Source organism: Vigna unguiculata, chromosome 8 (genome assembly GCF_004118075.2).
Source record: "Vigna unguiculata cultivar IT97K-499-35 chromosome 8, ASM411807v1, whole genome shotgun sequence".
NCBI classification, from domain to species: Eukaryota; Viridiplantae; Streptophyta; class Magnoliopsida; order Fabales; family Fabaceae; genus Vigna; species Vigna unguiculata.
Genome location: NC_040286.1, coordinates 37784036 through 37799399, shown reverse-complemented (window position 1 = coordinate 37799399; position 15364 = coordinate 37784036). Strand labels below are relative to the sequence as shown.

The 15364-nt window shown below is 33.1% G+C and overlaps 3 protein-coding genes across 5 annotated transcripts; 2 read left to right on the top strand and 1 right to left on the bottom strand.

Annotated features, from left to right (window-relative positions):
- The first annotated feature begins 90 nt into the window (after positions 1-90).
- Positions 91-4017, top strand: LOC114195631 (putative MO25-like protein At5g47540). The gene is made up of 11 exons (XM_028086159.1): positions 91-340; positions 524-685; positions 819-937; positions 1037-1114; positions 1318-1411; positions 2167-2226; positions 2677-2745; positions 3077-3175; positions 3279-3323; positions 3414-3516; positions 3601-4017. Exons 1-11 carry the CDS (start codon positions 218-220, stop codon positions 3708-3710), a joined length of 1062 nt encoding a protein of 353 aa, XP_027941960.1. The 5' UTR covers positions 91-217; the 3' UTR covers positions 3711-4017.
- Positions 4018-4615: 598 nt separating this feature from the next.
- On the top strand, positions 4616-6344 carry LOC114193694 (cytochrome b561 and DOMON domain-containing protein At2g04850). The gene is made up of 2 exons (XM_028083585.1): positions 4616-5559; positions 5796-6344. The coding sequence occupies exons 1-2, from the start codon at positions 4812-4814 to the stop codon at positions 6248-6250; spliced, it is 1203 nt and encodes a 400-aa protein (XP_027939386.1). The 5' UTR covers positions 4616-4811; the 3' UTR covers positions 6251-6344.
- Positions 6345-9025: 2681 nt separating this feature from the next.
- LOC114194378 (heterogeneous nuclear ribonucleoprotein 1) lies at positions 9026-13906 on the bottom strand. Of its 3 annotated transcripts, none has more exons than XM_028084558.1 (5): positions 13639-13906; positions 13406-13529; positions 12808-13073; positions 11268-12471; positions 9026-9649 (listed from the first exon to the last, which is right to left on the bottom strand). In XM_028084558.1, exons 3-5 carry the CDS (start codon positions 13027-13029, stop codon positions 9636-9638), a joined length of 1440 nt encoding a protein of 479 aa, XP_027940359.1. In that variant the 5' UTR covers positions 13030-13073; positions 13406-13529; positions 13639-13906; the 3' UTR covers positions 9026-9635. The 3 variants fall into 3 exon arrangements, with proteins under 3 accessions (XP_027940359.1, XP_027940358.1, XP_027940360.1); XM_028084557.1 differs by having other exon boundaries at positions 12808-13034; positions 13639-13905; XM_028084559.1 differs by lacking the exon at positions 13406-13529 and having other exon boundaries at positions 12808-13034.
- Between the last annotated feature and the right edge of the window lie 1458 nt (positions 13907-15364).

The following is a 15364-nucleotide window of genomic DNA, read 5'->3' as shown; positions in this document are numbered from 1 at the left end:
TTTATTATTATTATTAATAATAACATTATTATTATTTTCTCCCTCTGTCAATAACTCACCTTCGTTTTCTCGTGCCCAAAATAACCGTTTCACACATTCTACGCACGAACACATGCATAATAAAAACATGCATTCCCTCATTCCACATGCAAAACCCTAATTGACATTAACATCTTCACATCATTCGATCAATCGATCGATCCATCAATTGGGAGTCATGAAGAAAGCTCTCTTCAAGCAAAAGCCCAAAACGCCGGTGGAGCTGGTGCGCCATGCCCGAGAACTCATCCTCTTCGTCGAGTCCAAAACATGCACGCGTGAAAGCAAACGCGAAGAGAAGGTAATTGCTATTTCTTTCTTTCTTTAATTAATTAATGTCTTCCTTTCGAATTTCGTGCCTTCGCTGTCCATTCATATTCCACGCTCTTGATTTGATCGAGTTTTTCATCGTTGCCAGAAATTATAGACATTGTGACGAAAATGATGATGTGTTTTTTAAATATGTATTTAAAATGAGTTGCAGCTAGCAGAGCTAAACAAAACGATACTGGAGATAAGGACGGCTCTGTACGGAAACGGTGAATCAGAGCCGAATGCCGACGCGTGTTCTCAGATCACTCGCGAGTTTTTCACAGATGATACATTTCGGATTTTCATTCTCTATCTGGGAAAACTCAAACTCGGGGTAACCATTTTTAACGGCGTATATAATTTCTTTTTTGACAAATTTATAAGAATTCATTTATACAGGCTCGCCAAGAAATTTCTTTTTTACTTCTATTTTCTTTTAACAAATTTATAAGAATTAATTTATACAGGCTCGCCAAGATGCAACGCATATAATTGCAAACTTGCAACGGCAACGAGTTTGTTCGACAATAGTTGCTTCTCAGTACCTAGAGAAAAACTTGGATCTTGTGGGCATGCTCATTTGCGGGTACCAATTCTTGTATTTGCACGTTGAAATTTTCTGTTTTTATTTCTTAGTTTTTGCGCGTTGGATAAATGTTTAATTAACAAAACTTTATTTGATTAGTTATGACCAAGAGGGTGACGTTGCTTTGACGTTTGGTGCGGTTGCAAGGGAGTGCATACGCCACCAGAGTGTAGCAAAGTACGAATTCCAAACTTATATGTTAATTAATTTCATATAAGATCATAATATTATTCATTGTTCGTATAATAGGTATCATACTTAGTTGTTATACATTTCCGTAGATTAAAAGTATATACCGAAGGATCATACATGGATTACCTTGAAATTTTACTTTCCTGTTCCTCTTCTAAATTCTAACTAGTTTTATTTGTGTTTTCCAGATATGTGTTGGAATCAGAAAACATGAAGAAGTTCTTTGAGTACATTCAGATACCAAATTTTGAGATAGCATCCGATGCTGTTGCAACTTTTAAAGTATGTTTATGATACGATATTTTCCAATTTTCCTTCTCAAAACTCAACACATTTTTACCATGAAAAATATTTTTACTAATAAAATTGTTCATAGTTTTTCTGTTAAACGAATTTTTCATATTTCATACAATTCTTTTGTAAATTTTTTCTTAAATTTTCAAAATTTCAGGAAACATTTACAGAAAAACAAAGTTGTAAAACATAAAAGATTCGGATAATGTTCCATGTTTATACGACAGAGTAGTATACGGACAAGTATAATTAGATATAATCATTTAATAACTTACTTGCATAATAACTATAATAATGTTTCATTATTAAATTTTGTTGAGTCATGTATATATATTATTATTATATTGTTAATACCAAATATAGATGGTGCCAAAGTACCATTCTTGTTTATATATATTATTGTATATTATATAATACATTTTACTGTTCTCCAAGTCTACACACTGCAATAAGGGCCATATATATATAAGAATAAATAATATCTTAAGCCATCTAAGCTTATATATTGATTTGAATGTATCTGTGCAAGAATTAAGTTTGAATTTGGAACTAACTCTGAGTTTGGAGCTTTATATAGACAGGTTTGGGCAGCTAAAGTCGTATCACAAATAGAAATTTGGTTTTAATTAAAATGTTGTTATATCATATCTTTCTAATATAGTTTTTAGTACCACTATTTTGCTCTTTCGACAAATTCATTAAAATGAAATTAAGCTGATCCATTTCCTTAACTGATAACACAGGAGTTATTGACAAGACATAAACCTACAGTTGCTGAATTTCTTTCAAAAAATTATGACTGGGTAAGTCCGCTACACAGGTTTACAAATTCATTAGAATCTATGTCAGGCACATGGTATATATGTTTTTATCGTCTGCAAATATTAGACAAATGTAAAAGCAATCAAGGCTATCAAAGAGGGACAGAATTCCCCCTATCACTGTTTTGTCATCCAACATATGCATGCTAATTAAGAGTTTAGTTAATAACTTCAACCTGATTTACAAAGCTTCCACTTGTCATGAGTTCTGCACCTTATAGTTGATATCAACATGCGTGATTGTAAGGCATATGAGCCAAAAATCAATTCACTTGGAGTCTATTTGACTAAATATGAAGTCATTTTCTTTTCACTGTCAACAAAATTATTCTACCATGAGTAATTTTTTTGTTTTATCCAAAATTTCAGTAGCGTTATAATTTTATGTTCTTTAGATGTATTAGTTAAACCGTTTTACTCTCTGCCTGTCAGTTCTTCCAAGAATACAACTCTCAGTTGCTTGAATCCACCAGTTATTTCACAAGGCGGTACGCTATCAAGGTAATTATTTCTTCTGCGATTGATTCTTTATGTCCCAAGTTCATTTCTACTTCGTGTCATTTTTTTGGTTTGTATTTGAAATAACAGCAACTGTCCATTTTAATTGTTTGCACTAATCACAAGTGTTTTTTTATCCATTACACCACTGCAAGAAACTTGTATGTATAAAAAGAAATTTGGCTTTTTTGATAAACAATTTAATTAAAGGATAATTAATTCATTACGTGAGACTTATAAGACTGAATAAGCTTAATTAAGCATAAATCATAACCAGTTTACTTAGTGTTAATTTCGGGACCGTCCTAATCATAGTATATCAAATATGTTACAGTTATTGGGGGATATGTTATTGGATCGCTCGAATTCTTCTGTAATGGTTCGGTATGTGAGCTCGTTGGATAATATGAGGATCCTCATGAACCTCCTAAGAGTATGCTTTCTCTTATACTCACATTAATTTTTCAGACCTGCAAAACGTAAAATAGAAGTACTAATATTTTTGTTCACTCCTTTTGTTTTGTCTCAATTTTCAGGATTCAAATAAGACAATTCAATTGGACACCTTCCACGTTTTCAAGGTGTGGAATAGAGAGAATGTTTATTTCTTAGAGATTTTTTATTGTAATTTGAGCTTTGAATTTAATTGCTGCAATTTCTGGTATTGACAGCTATTTGTTGCAAATCAAAATAAGCCCCCTGAAGTTGTGAGCATCCTCGTCACAAACAAACACAAGCTTTTGCAATTTTTGGAAAACTTCAATTGCGAGAAAGGTATAAAGATCTTGCATCACTTCAATGTATGGTATTTCTATTTTGAATTTGTGTCGTAAGGTAACTCTGTACTTAATGTTTCAGCGGACGACCATTTTCAAGCAGATAAACAACAAGTAATTAGCGAGATAATCGCTCTTCAACTCAAGGATCAACCATGCAAATCTTTGGACAATTGTGAAGTTCCATGCTGAATACTTCGTGGCCAACATTAATCATGTTCTACTTTCTCCAAGTCCCAAATTTCTTATGTGAAGTTTCTTTGGGTCGTGGTTCTTATTTCTTTTGGGCACATGTGATATTCTTTTGGAAGAACTAAATATAATTTCGACCTAAATAGAACATTGGATTTTGCCTAACTTATTATTTGGATTATTTGTTTGTTTAATTTTCATTTTCAGTTATATTTATATTATGCGTTTCTGTTGGCCCACCCAAAATGTTTTTACTTGGGTTACTTTGGGCTTGCTTGAATTACATTAACGTCTGGAACTAACATTTGTACTGAGATCTGAATATATTTTCGGGATGACATCAAGATCTATGTTTTATATATCCTTCCATTATGTACCAACAAACTATGTTTACTATTTTTAAAATTTGATATTTTCGACATAGACAGATTATGTTGTCGTTGATAATCCTTTTATTCGACAAGAATACAATATTCTAGGAATGCCTACTATAATTTTGGTAGAAATTTGGGAATTAGACCGTTAAAAAATGGGCATTTTTCCAACCCCGAAACATTTAGCATTTTAAAATTATACCACATAATTTGGTTCCACCATCAAACTTAGAGATAAAGATGAGTGAACATTCTTATCTTTTGCTCCTCAAAAGCAAACTTTATGGTAAGTCAAATTTTCTGAAGTTGAATGATTATGGCATAGCTTCAAAGCCAAGCACACTATGCAGACATAAACATACTGTATCTGGCGAACAACTACAATCAAAAAGGGGTAGCCGCACTAGATCGACATCATAATATCTCGTTTGATACAGCATATTACAAATTTTTAGACCAATCACAATGTCCCATTTCTACCAAACGCACATATATACAACATTGTCTTCCCTTCAAAGTCAAGCACCAACAACATTTTTCCCACGTCAAGGAAAAAGAAAGTAAGCACTAACGTTTCTCACTTATTACGTGCTCAAAATCCATAATTGCACCCTTAACACATCATTACAAAACACAGCATCGTTAACAAAAGAACTGAACCATGAACCATTAATTCTCTCCCTATCCATCACTTACTCACTCCAATTCTCCCTCCATCTACGCCACCATGCTTTTTCTTTTCCTCTCCCTTCTATGCTCCCTTCCCCACATCGCATTCTCATCCCACTGCACCGTCGAAACAGCCACGAAAACGTTCCAAAAATGCATGAACCTCCCAACCCAACAAGCCTCCATAGCATGGACATTCCACCCTCACAACTCAACCTTGGAACTCGTCTTCTTCGGAAGCTTCATATCACCTTCTGGGTGGGTTGGATGGGGCATAAACCCCACATCACCGGAAATGACAGGAACACGTGCATTAATAGCTTTCCCCGACCCAAACTCAGGCCAAATAGTTCTTCTACCTTACATATTAGACCCCACAGTGAAGCTCCAAAAAGCTCCACTGCTCTCTCGCCCTCTTGACATCCACCTCCTCTCCTCCACCGCCGCCATGTACGGCGGAAAAATGGCCACCGTGCACAACGGCGCCACCATCCAAATCTACGGCACCATGAAACTGCAAACCAACAAAACGAAGATCCACCTTGTTTGGAACAGGGGACTTTACGTGCAGGGCTACTCCCCCACCATTCATCCAACCACCTCCACCGACCTGTCTTCCATTGCCACCTTTGACGTGTTGTCGGGATCCTCTGCTCCTCAGCACACGGATCTCACCATGCTGAGAGTGATCCATGGCACCCTCAACGCCATCTCCTGGGGCCTTCTCCTACCCATCGGAGCCATCACCGCACGCTACCTTCGCCACATTCAAGCACTCGGACCCGCATGGTTCTATGCTCATGCAGGTCACTCTCATTGCTCCATCTCAATTTCACCATTCATATCAGTAAAATAAAAGTTCAAATAAGACTACCCTTTTACACTAAGGATTCAAAATTAATTTTTGCGAGTAAATAGAAGTGAAAGACTGCGTTTTTTCAGTTACTTTTTGTTTTTGCCATAAAATATATGATTTGTGACAGAAACTTTGCTTGATGGAGAAATGCATGTAGAGTGAGAATAATTAATATGCATGATGCAGGAGTACAACTGTTTGGTTTCGTTCTGGGGACGGTGGGGTTTGGCATCGGAATCCGGCTGGGGCAACTGTCGCCGGGAGTGGAGTACAGGCTTCACCGGAAGCTTGGAATCGCAGTGTTCTGCTTAGGGGCGTTGCAGACTCTGGCACTGTTGTTTAGGCCAAACACGAGGAACAAGTTCAGAAAGTACTGGAAATCGTACCACCACTTTGTAGGGTACTCGTGTGTGGTGCTTGGGTTTGTGAATGTGTTTCAAGGATTTGAGGTGATGGGTGCAAGCAGGTCCTACGCCAAGTTGACGTATTGCTTAGGGCTCTCTACTCTCATTGGCCTTTGCATTGCTTTGGAGGTCAATTCTTGGGTTGTTTTCTGCAGAAAATCCAAGGAAGATAAGATGAGGAGAGAAGGCTTCATTGCAACTTCTCACAAAGGAACTTCAAGTGCCATTCACAATTAATTAACATTACTATTATTGCATTTCAACTTTTTACTCAATTTTGTATCCAAAACCAATGATTTTGATTCATACATATACATACACACCTTTGCCACCTTCTGTTTGGTGTATTTTTGGGTGGGTTTGATTTCTAAGTTAAATCATTTTTTTTTGTGCACAATGTTGTTATAACAAATACTTTTGGAAACATATTTTAAGTTTTGAACTTTTTACTTATAATTTTTTTTGTAAATTATATATGTATATTGTTGAAACTTTGTATGATCCAATAAATCATGATTGAGCTAAGTATGGATTAAGAAAATAATTGGGTGAGTGGAGATTGAGATGGGCTTAACTTAAATGTCACCCAAACCATTTCAAAGCCTACAAAATATTTATTACTTATTATGAGGTATTATTAGGTGAGAGGGGCTAAAAAATATTAAACCCTAACTATGTGTGCCTTTACATGTACTAAATGTTTTTATAATAAATTATAAGATTAGTTTCTTTCAAAATAAATTAGTTATTAAATTAAATATATCATCTAGCTATTGTGTTTCAAGAACCACTCTGTGTACTAAGTACACCACTGGTTATTGGTATACTCAATTGTATTGATAAATTATATAACCTACATATTTGAATAAAAAAATTATATTAATTTTCTTTGATAAATCATCATTAATAAGATTTGAACCAATTAGTTATTGCCTTTAAGAGTAATTTTACTTTATAATATCAGATCCATTTCAAAATTTACATTAAACTTTCTTTCTTATAATCAATTGGTATACAGTTATAATACAATTATACATTGTACCACTCAATTATTGTCATTTCTTAAATTTTACGATTCCTTTTTTTTCTCATACATTTTATCTTGGAATTTTCACTTTTTCATATGTTACTTATATGTTAAATATATAAAAATTTGCTAACAAGTTTTAGTAAAGTATCATTTTCTTTATTATCAATTTTTGCAAAAGCACGTTGTTGTATTACCAATATCATACAAAAATGTGTAAAAATATACGAAAAAAACTTGAATGATGATAAATATGTTAAAAAATTGAAAACTAAAGAGTAGCTTAAAAAGATGATAAATTAGTGACCAAGTACCACAGAATAATAAAAAGACTGATTTTTTTAAAAGGGTAAATATTAATAGTTTATTGTAGTTTTTATTAATGGATTCAAACTTTCTCTTGAACACTTATACCTCTATTACAAGTAAGAACATTTGAATTCCTTTTCTTTGAAACTTGTATTTTATTCGATATTCGTTGCTCCCCACTATCCAATTAAATGACTTTTTTTAATTTCCCAGAAGATTTATAAAGAAATAGTGAAATGAAAGGATATGGTGTGCTTAAAAATATAAAAAATTGAAAAATAAAAAACGTGGGTAGGAGTAAGGGAGAAGAAAATTGGAGTTACTAATATAGAAGGTTTTCACTTTATTCCACTCCATCGCTTCTCACTTCTGTTGGATACCTTTAATATTACTTTTCAAAATCAGCCAACACAAATGCCACCATAAATCTTTCTTTAACTTTTCTTAATAAATATATACTTGTTTTCAATGATGCTTTAGAATAAAGCTTTTGTTTGACATGCAAACACTAGAATCTCGCAAAGTCTTCTGCTTTTCATGTCTCTTCTCTTCGTCTAAACAACAAATGTGTTCTGTAGGAAATAATTGTTTGAGTCAAAAACATTATTATAATTATAAAACTATAACTCTCATAAGATTTTTTTTTTTTTCTATACAGAACTGCAAGTGGAAAGACTTTTATATGGCGAAATATGCACTGAGATAGTCAAAATGATAAGAACATAAAAAAAAAACTGATAAAGCTAGCAGAAGCAAAGTTAAGAAAATAACTATTGACTAACTTTTCAAGTGTTCTTGAATGAAAAAGCAGTCTATTTTCTAAAATGGGATGAGCCGAAAGAAATCACTGTTGAAACAGAAATAAGCCATAAAACACGTTTGCTGATATAAAAGTACATTTTTTTTTTCTGTATAATATACCAAAAAGTTTTACTTAATCTACTGTAAGTCTTTTAAAGGATAAATTTTCACAACAGTGAAAAGGTTAAAGGACTTAGATGCAATGAACGTGTAAAGATATAACGATTTTGACATTGAAACATCAAGGGTGGAAAGGCTTAAGTGTCTAAACAAATCATACTTTGAATGCATGCAGTGAATATGAAATTGAAGACAGAAACAGTTTGCAATCTATTTAAAAAAGGAAAGTTAACTATGACTTTTATTTCGGTATATTTGATTTTTGTCATTATCTCAAACTTTGATCTTGTTAAGTCTTTATACTTAAAAAATGTATGAATATAATCATTTTCACCCACAATGTTAATCGGTTTTTGAACGTAACGAGAAGAACTGTTTTCTGCATTCACGCATTTCCTAAATATAAAAACTTAACAGAATCGAAGTTTGAGATAGGAATGACCAACACAATGAAACTGCTTACAAAACTTAGATACGATACAACCAACATAAACAGTCACCTATTGTTGTCCAAGTTAGTTAACACCAAAGCTTTGACAGTAATACTATGCAATAAACCTCCATCATGTGTACCTCAAATGCACACTGAAACAAATATAACGTACATTGCCAAGAGAATTCGTCTGTATTTAATTTTCTGAAGTTGTTTCATTCAATGTATTGCTTTATTAGTGATGCTTACAATTTGTACAACTCAATCTTAAACGATCTACCTATGCTAAAAACAGCAGTGGGATAAAAGTTGGAAAATAGGGAAATAGAAATCCATTTATGAGATTTAGCAGCTAGAATGTGTAGCATAAAATATTCCCCTTTAGAAAAAGAATCAGAGCATATGGTAACTTATTCACGGGACCCTAGATGGGTATCCCTTCAATGTTTCACACTAGTAATAAGAGAAAAAAAAAAAACCTCAGATACAATCTGCTAAAAGCAAACCAAAATGATGGATGAAGAAACAAACAATTCCTGAGAAGAACGAAGCCACAACTTTTGCAAGACATCAAAGACAAAAAAATCTACCCCAAAAAAAAGGAAAATGAAAAAAAATGCTGTCCATCTTTTTATATTGCTGCCTCACAAGTGGTGCATGATACACTTCCGCTATATCCCGCAATCAGATTTTACATCTCACTCAAATCCCAAAACCTAAACAGTAACTCAAAAAACTCAAGCCTTAACATTCCCTTGAAATCTATCTCTATATCTGAACCCTCAAAACAGGTACTCCAGTTAGCTCTAGAAAACCAAACATCTTGCGTCTTAAACCCAAATACAGTAACAACAGTGGTGTGCAAAATTCACAATTCACCTGCTTCACTGGATTATCTTCACCTACAAGTTCGTGTCATCAAAATGATCTTCCTATGTCGCGATTCCTGAACCAAAAACATACAACTTTATCAGTCTTTGAATACAAAATTAATTATTGAAAGGACACATCACAAGTAACATGAAAACAATGGAGCACTACAAAGGAACATGTGACCAAGTTTTACTCAAAGACAAATTCATATCAGCTCTTGCACTTCTGAGTTATACTTACCAAGACTTGAGAAATGGAGAACATAAGTCGGAAGAAAATTGAACAAAGTATTATGTAACGAAAAGAAAAATAATGTTCAACATATTCTCGACTAACTATTAAACACCAGAATAATAACAGACAACAGGAGATTAAATTCCCACATGAAAATGTATTGCACGCAACATAATATTTAGAGTCGTGATTGCATACTCTTAAGATCTAAACACATTCAGCAAAAACATTCAAAATCAGTCTTACAACTCAGAAGAAAAAGGACACTGAAGAACTAGTTCTGGTCTGATGTTTAACATGACATCTATGACTTCTATCTAAAAAACAGTTTTCTTAACCTGGTCTCAAGTTTTGCGAAAGACAGACATGAAACATGAAGCCGAAATGTTTCATGTCTATCTACCTATATCTCTGTGTGTTTCTATATATATATATATATATGAAAAATGATAGTTTCTAACATTTCGGTGGAATTATGGTCAACATGTTTAAAACTTTTTTTAACCAACTGTTAACTCACAAATACAGCCCTCAACCATACAGATGTTGAATCCTAGAGTCCATACCAGACTGTTTATTTTGAAAGAAAATATGAAATTAGACATTAGCCATTAGTGATCATCTCTCGCATTTATGGAGTTATACTGTTCAGCAACAAATTCTGATCGCAATTGAAGTAAGGCTTTAGTTTAAAAAAAAAATTATTAAAAAGTCTGACATCACTGACCCAAGCAATGGATAAAAATTTCAGATTGTGGCCATGTAATGCTAATAAAAAGTCAGATTGGGGAATAATGACAACCATATGCATATTTCTATGAAGCTTAACATTACTTGTTTCCGTAATAGCCATCTTTTCGTTTGAAGCTTACATTCCTATACGTATGGGACCTCTCGGTTTTCATAGCCTAAAAGTTATATTTCCTACAAGACTTGGATAAAAAACCATATAAATATGTTGGGGAAATCCCTTTCACACACAATAAAGACCACAGAAAAATAGCAAAAGGCACAAATTTTACGTAGTTCAACAACTCTTGCCTACATTCGTGGGAATCTAAATAAAATTATAAGTTCCCTAAACAAACCTAATAAAACTTTTCCATTACGACATGCCCTCTCACTTTGGGTTGTAACCCTCTTCTCTAGGCTAGTTAGTTTTTCCTGATCAAAAGGACCCCTTTTATGACACAGAACAATAAAATAATGGTCGTCATTGGATGTCATTAAAAACTGTTCTAAGAAACAAGTTAACTGTATAAATCTAAGTAAAAGAGAAAAGCAACAAAATCTAGTTGAAAAATAGACAAAGAACTAATTAGTGTTCCATCATAGTAATAGCAAACTTAGCAAAGAAAAAATACATTAATCAAAGATCAATTACATAAGGTACTGACATTCACTAAAAATCCAAGCATATCAATAAGAAAATCGTCAAAAAAAATTGTAAGTCTTACCCCTATTTGGCTGCCTCTTATTAACAGTATAACCACCAACATAACCTGGAGAACTCTTGGTAGAAACATCAGAAGCTGCTCCACCAAGTCCATAACCGAAGGGACCAGATCCATCTCTCTCAGAATTTGAAGAGCGCCAAGTGGGGTCTCCATAAACAGAACTATTATTGTAAAAGTCTGCAAAAGCCCCATCAACACCACCATTTGATGCAGAGTACGAAGATGTTGGTGCAAAAGTGGTACCAGTGTTTCTTCCATACCCTCCAGTCCCCAAGCCATAATTATTGTCACCACTTCCATATCCCAGGTTGCCACTACTTTGTGACATGTTGTTCCCTCCTCCCTGCCCAGAAATTGCTGAAGAACCACCCCAGTTGACTCCAGTGTTGCCAAATGTATTCCCACCAATACTTCCACTCCCTGATCCAATGTACGCATTGGAATTTGCAGAATTTGTTCCATAACTAAGGCCACCATTACCCCACAAATTTCGAGTCACAGAACTGAAGAAAGAATTGTTTCCTCCATTGCCACTTTCAAATCCAACAGGACTGCCAAACCGATTGGAGCTGCCAATAAAATAAGGATTTACTCCCCGCCCGTAGCTAAGATTGCTGTTGAAATTTGCATTCCCCCCAAATCCAGCATTCAAACCAGGCTCAAAATTCATGCTCATTCCATAGCCTGATCCAAATGGAGCAAATCCACTTCTACCATTGGCAACAGGACTGAATCTACCATCGGCTCGAAGTCCATAGCCTCCAACAGTACTTGGACTATACCCCTGAGTGAAGCCATTTAAGAAACTATTGACCCTACTAAGACCATAGTTATATCCACCGAGTGGGGTGCGGCTTGGTCCTGGTGATAATTCCTTAGGAACTGCTCGCTTGACCTCAACCATTTTCCCGTTCAATTCATGAAATGTCTTTAGTAAGACCTTGTCAACAGCCTCCTCAGAATCATACGTGATAAATCCAAAACCTCTTGGTCTCTGAGTGTTGTGATCATACATAACTACAACGTCTGTTATAGTCCCAAACTGATCAAAGTACTTTTTGAAATCACTCTCCGTCACTGTTGATGCTAAACCTCCAACAAATATCTTTCTAGTGCGACCAGGACCAGGTGAACCATGGATGCTGCCACTGTTTCTACTCAGTATGTTCTGATCATCCCTGGGAACCGCTTTCTTTGCCTCAACCTAGCGATAGAAGAAACAGTATTGAAGATGACCATAGATCAGAAAATAAAAAAGTGTTGAAGATCTATAATCCTTACAACAGATGCATATAATCCTTACAACAGATGCATGGAGAAGGGAACAATAACAAAGAAAAAAAAAAAAAAGATTTAACTACTGCTCCATTTTAAAATCTTGCTAAGAAATTTTTGAGATTGCGAATCCAGCAAAATTTAGCAAATCAGTGTACATTTCAATAAAAAAAAACACGCTACCTTTCGATGTTTCATAATTCAAAAAGTGAATCATCTCAAAATGCAAGTTTTAGACTTAAGAGGGGAAAATAACAAGAATTACCATCCTTCCGTCAATGTTGTGCTTCTCTTTTATGACTATTTCAGCGACAGCAGGGTCGGAAAAAACAACAAAACCAAATCCTCTGGCTCTACCTGTTGTCCGATCCTTCATTATCACTGCTTCCACAACCTCCCCATAAGTACTGAAATACTCCCTGAGTCGCTCCTCATTTGTGTCCCATGATATTCCACCGATAAATAACTTGCCATTATCTGATTGCATTTTATCTACAAGCAAAAAGACGCTTCATCCAATAAGCATTTCACCTAAAAAACATACAAATGCAAGTGGAAGCAGCAGCATTGAAAATGGACAAAGCAACCCTTTTTAGCACCTAACAATAAGGTATAAGAAAAGTAAGGCATGTTCTTGACGGATCCAATCCAATCCAATCCCATACACAACAATAGGCAAAAGCATAACTTTATTTCTTTTTTTTTTACTCACAAAACAAAATACAAAAGAATCCTAGTCTGGGATGAAATGCAAATAAATCCGGGTAGGATAAAATCAAAGTGTGATAGCATTATCGTTTATCAAATTGTTCAAAAACAAATAGTCCCTAGCATAACAAAAAAAGAAGCATTACAAACAATACCTCAAATTAAGGCAAACTGAGAGACTGTATTAACGATGCAAAAATAGATATTGTCGGATTCAGTTACAAAACATCGGATCCTTCATCAACAATCATCAAGCAGTGAATCAAAGGCTAAGCAATCCTGGAAAAAAAAAAAAAAAACCCACAAAAATTTTCAATAATCAAAGATCCAAAGGCAGACCCAATTGAAGAAAGATCAAAACTTCAATCGAGATTCCTTCGAAACCCACCGATTGAAGACGACCCAGATGGCAAATCTTAAGATCTGAGGGGAGGCACAATGAGAATAAGAACAGAGGGCAGGTTCATTATCTGGCTATGCCTCCCCACCCTTTCTTTTCTTCTTCTTCTTTTTCAATTATTAATAATTTGATTAACAAATGAAAATTCAGTTGCCAAACCGATTGCAAAATTTTATAAACAAAACAAAACTATGGAGAGAGAAAGAGAAAAACACATCGGAAGTTTATAAGGAGAAAGCCGAGAGAGAAGCTGCGAGATGTGGTATGACCATTATATAGGGCCTCTGCAAATGAAGGATGATGATTTTCTTTCTTTCTGTTTTTTTTTTTTAAATCCCTGTTTATTATTTATTTTCCCAGTTTTATTTCAAGAAATTAGTGAAGAGTAAAAATGGGAATCTTGTATTTTTATTTTTTTTTCACTTCATCGTCTTTGAATAAAATAATATTTTAAATTATAAGAAAATTTGCTCAAGTAATTTGTGAGATAGTTTTTCTTTAGTCTGACTGCTTTTTGAATTTATATAATTGATGATTGACTAAATAAATCTGTCTGTATTAGTAGATACCTTTTTAATATTAATATACTGTTGATAATTTTTTTAATTTATTTATCTCCACATTGGATTACAATTTTAAAAGACTATTTAATGTTTAAAAAAATTGAAATTGTAATCAAGATTTTATAGCTTGAATTTTAAAGTCATTTCAATTTATATAAAAGATTTGAAATTGCCCATATAATTATAGTTCTTATAATTAACTTTATAAAAATTGAAATAACAAATTTGATCATTTGAAAGTTAAACAAACCCATACAACAAAACCACATAATCTTTAACTTAAAAATAATTAAACTGATACTACATTTTAATCTCTAACAACTACTTATACATTTTTCTTTGTTCTTTCCTTTATTATTTTGTCTTGAATACTCATTTGAATTACTAATAAAGTGATTTCGTAGTAATAGCTATCATATTAATAAAGAAATCAATTTAACAAGAATACCGAATACCTATCATAAATAATAATAGAAATTTTCATTTTTTTTTAAATTCCATAATAAGAGTAATTGCAAAGTCAATAAAAAAAATACACACAATATAAGTCCATTAAAAAAGAGAAAAAAGAGAGGAAACAATTAGATAAAAATATTAGGGTTCTAAACAGCCTAGCCCGACTTTTTTTAGGCCCAAAATAGACATATATATCCCTTATAGAAATGTTGAAAAGAAAACTTTTTTCTAGTTTTAATGTTATATTTTTTAAATTTATTATATATATATATATATATATATATATTAAAAACACACTTAATTACATAAATATTATCTAAACGATCGATAAATATATTTAATAAAATAAATTAAAATAACTATTATCTAAAATATTTTATTATAATGAATAATTAAAAAAAAATTATATTATTGTATCTTTAAGTAATATAATATAGAGAATTTAATTTTTTTAATATTATTTTTTAATTTAAAAAATAGGTTGACAGATTGGTGTGTCTGTCTGTCTCCAGTCTGTCAATTTAGTGAATCAAGGTAAAACAGACTAAAATACTAATGATTTATTGTATTAATGAAATAAATGATAAAAATATTTATTTATATTTAAGATATAGACAATATTACACAACAATAAAAGATTAAAAATTATAAAATATGAACTGAGTTATCTGAAATAAATCTATATATAATTCATT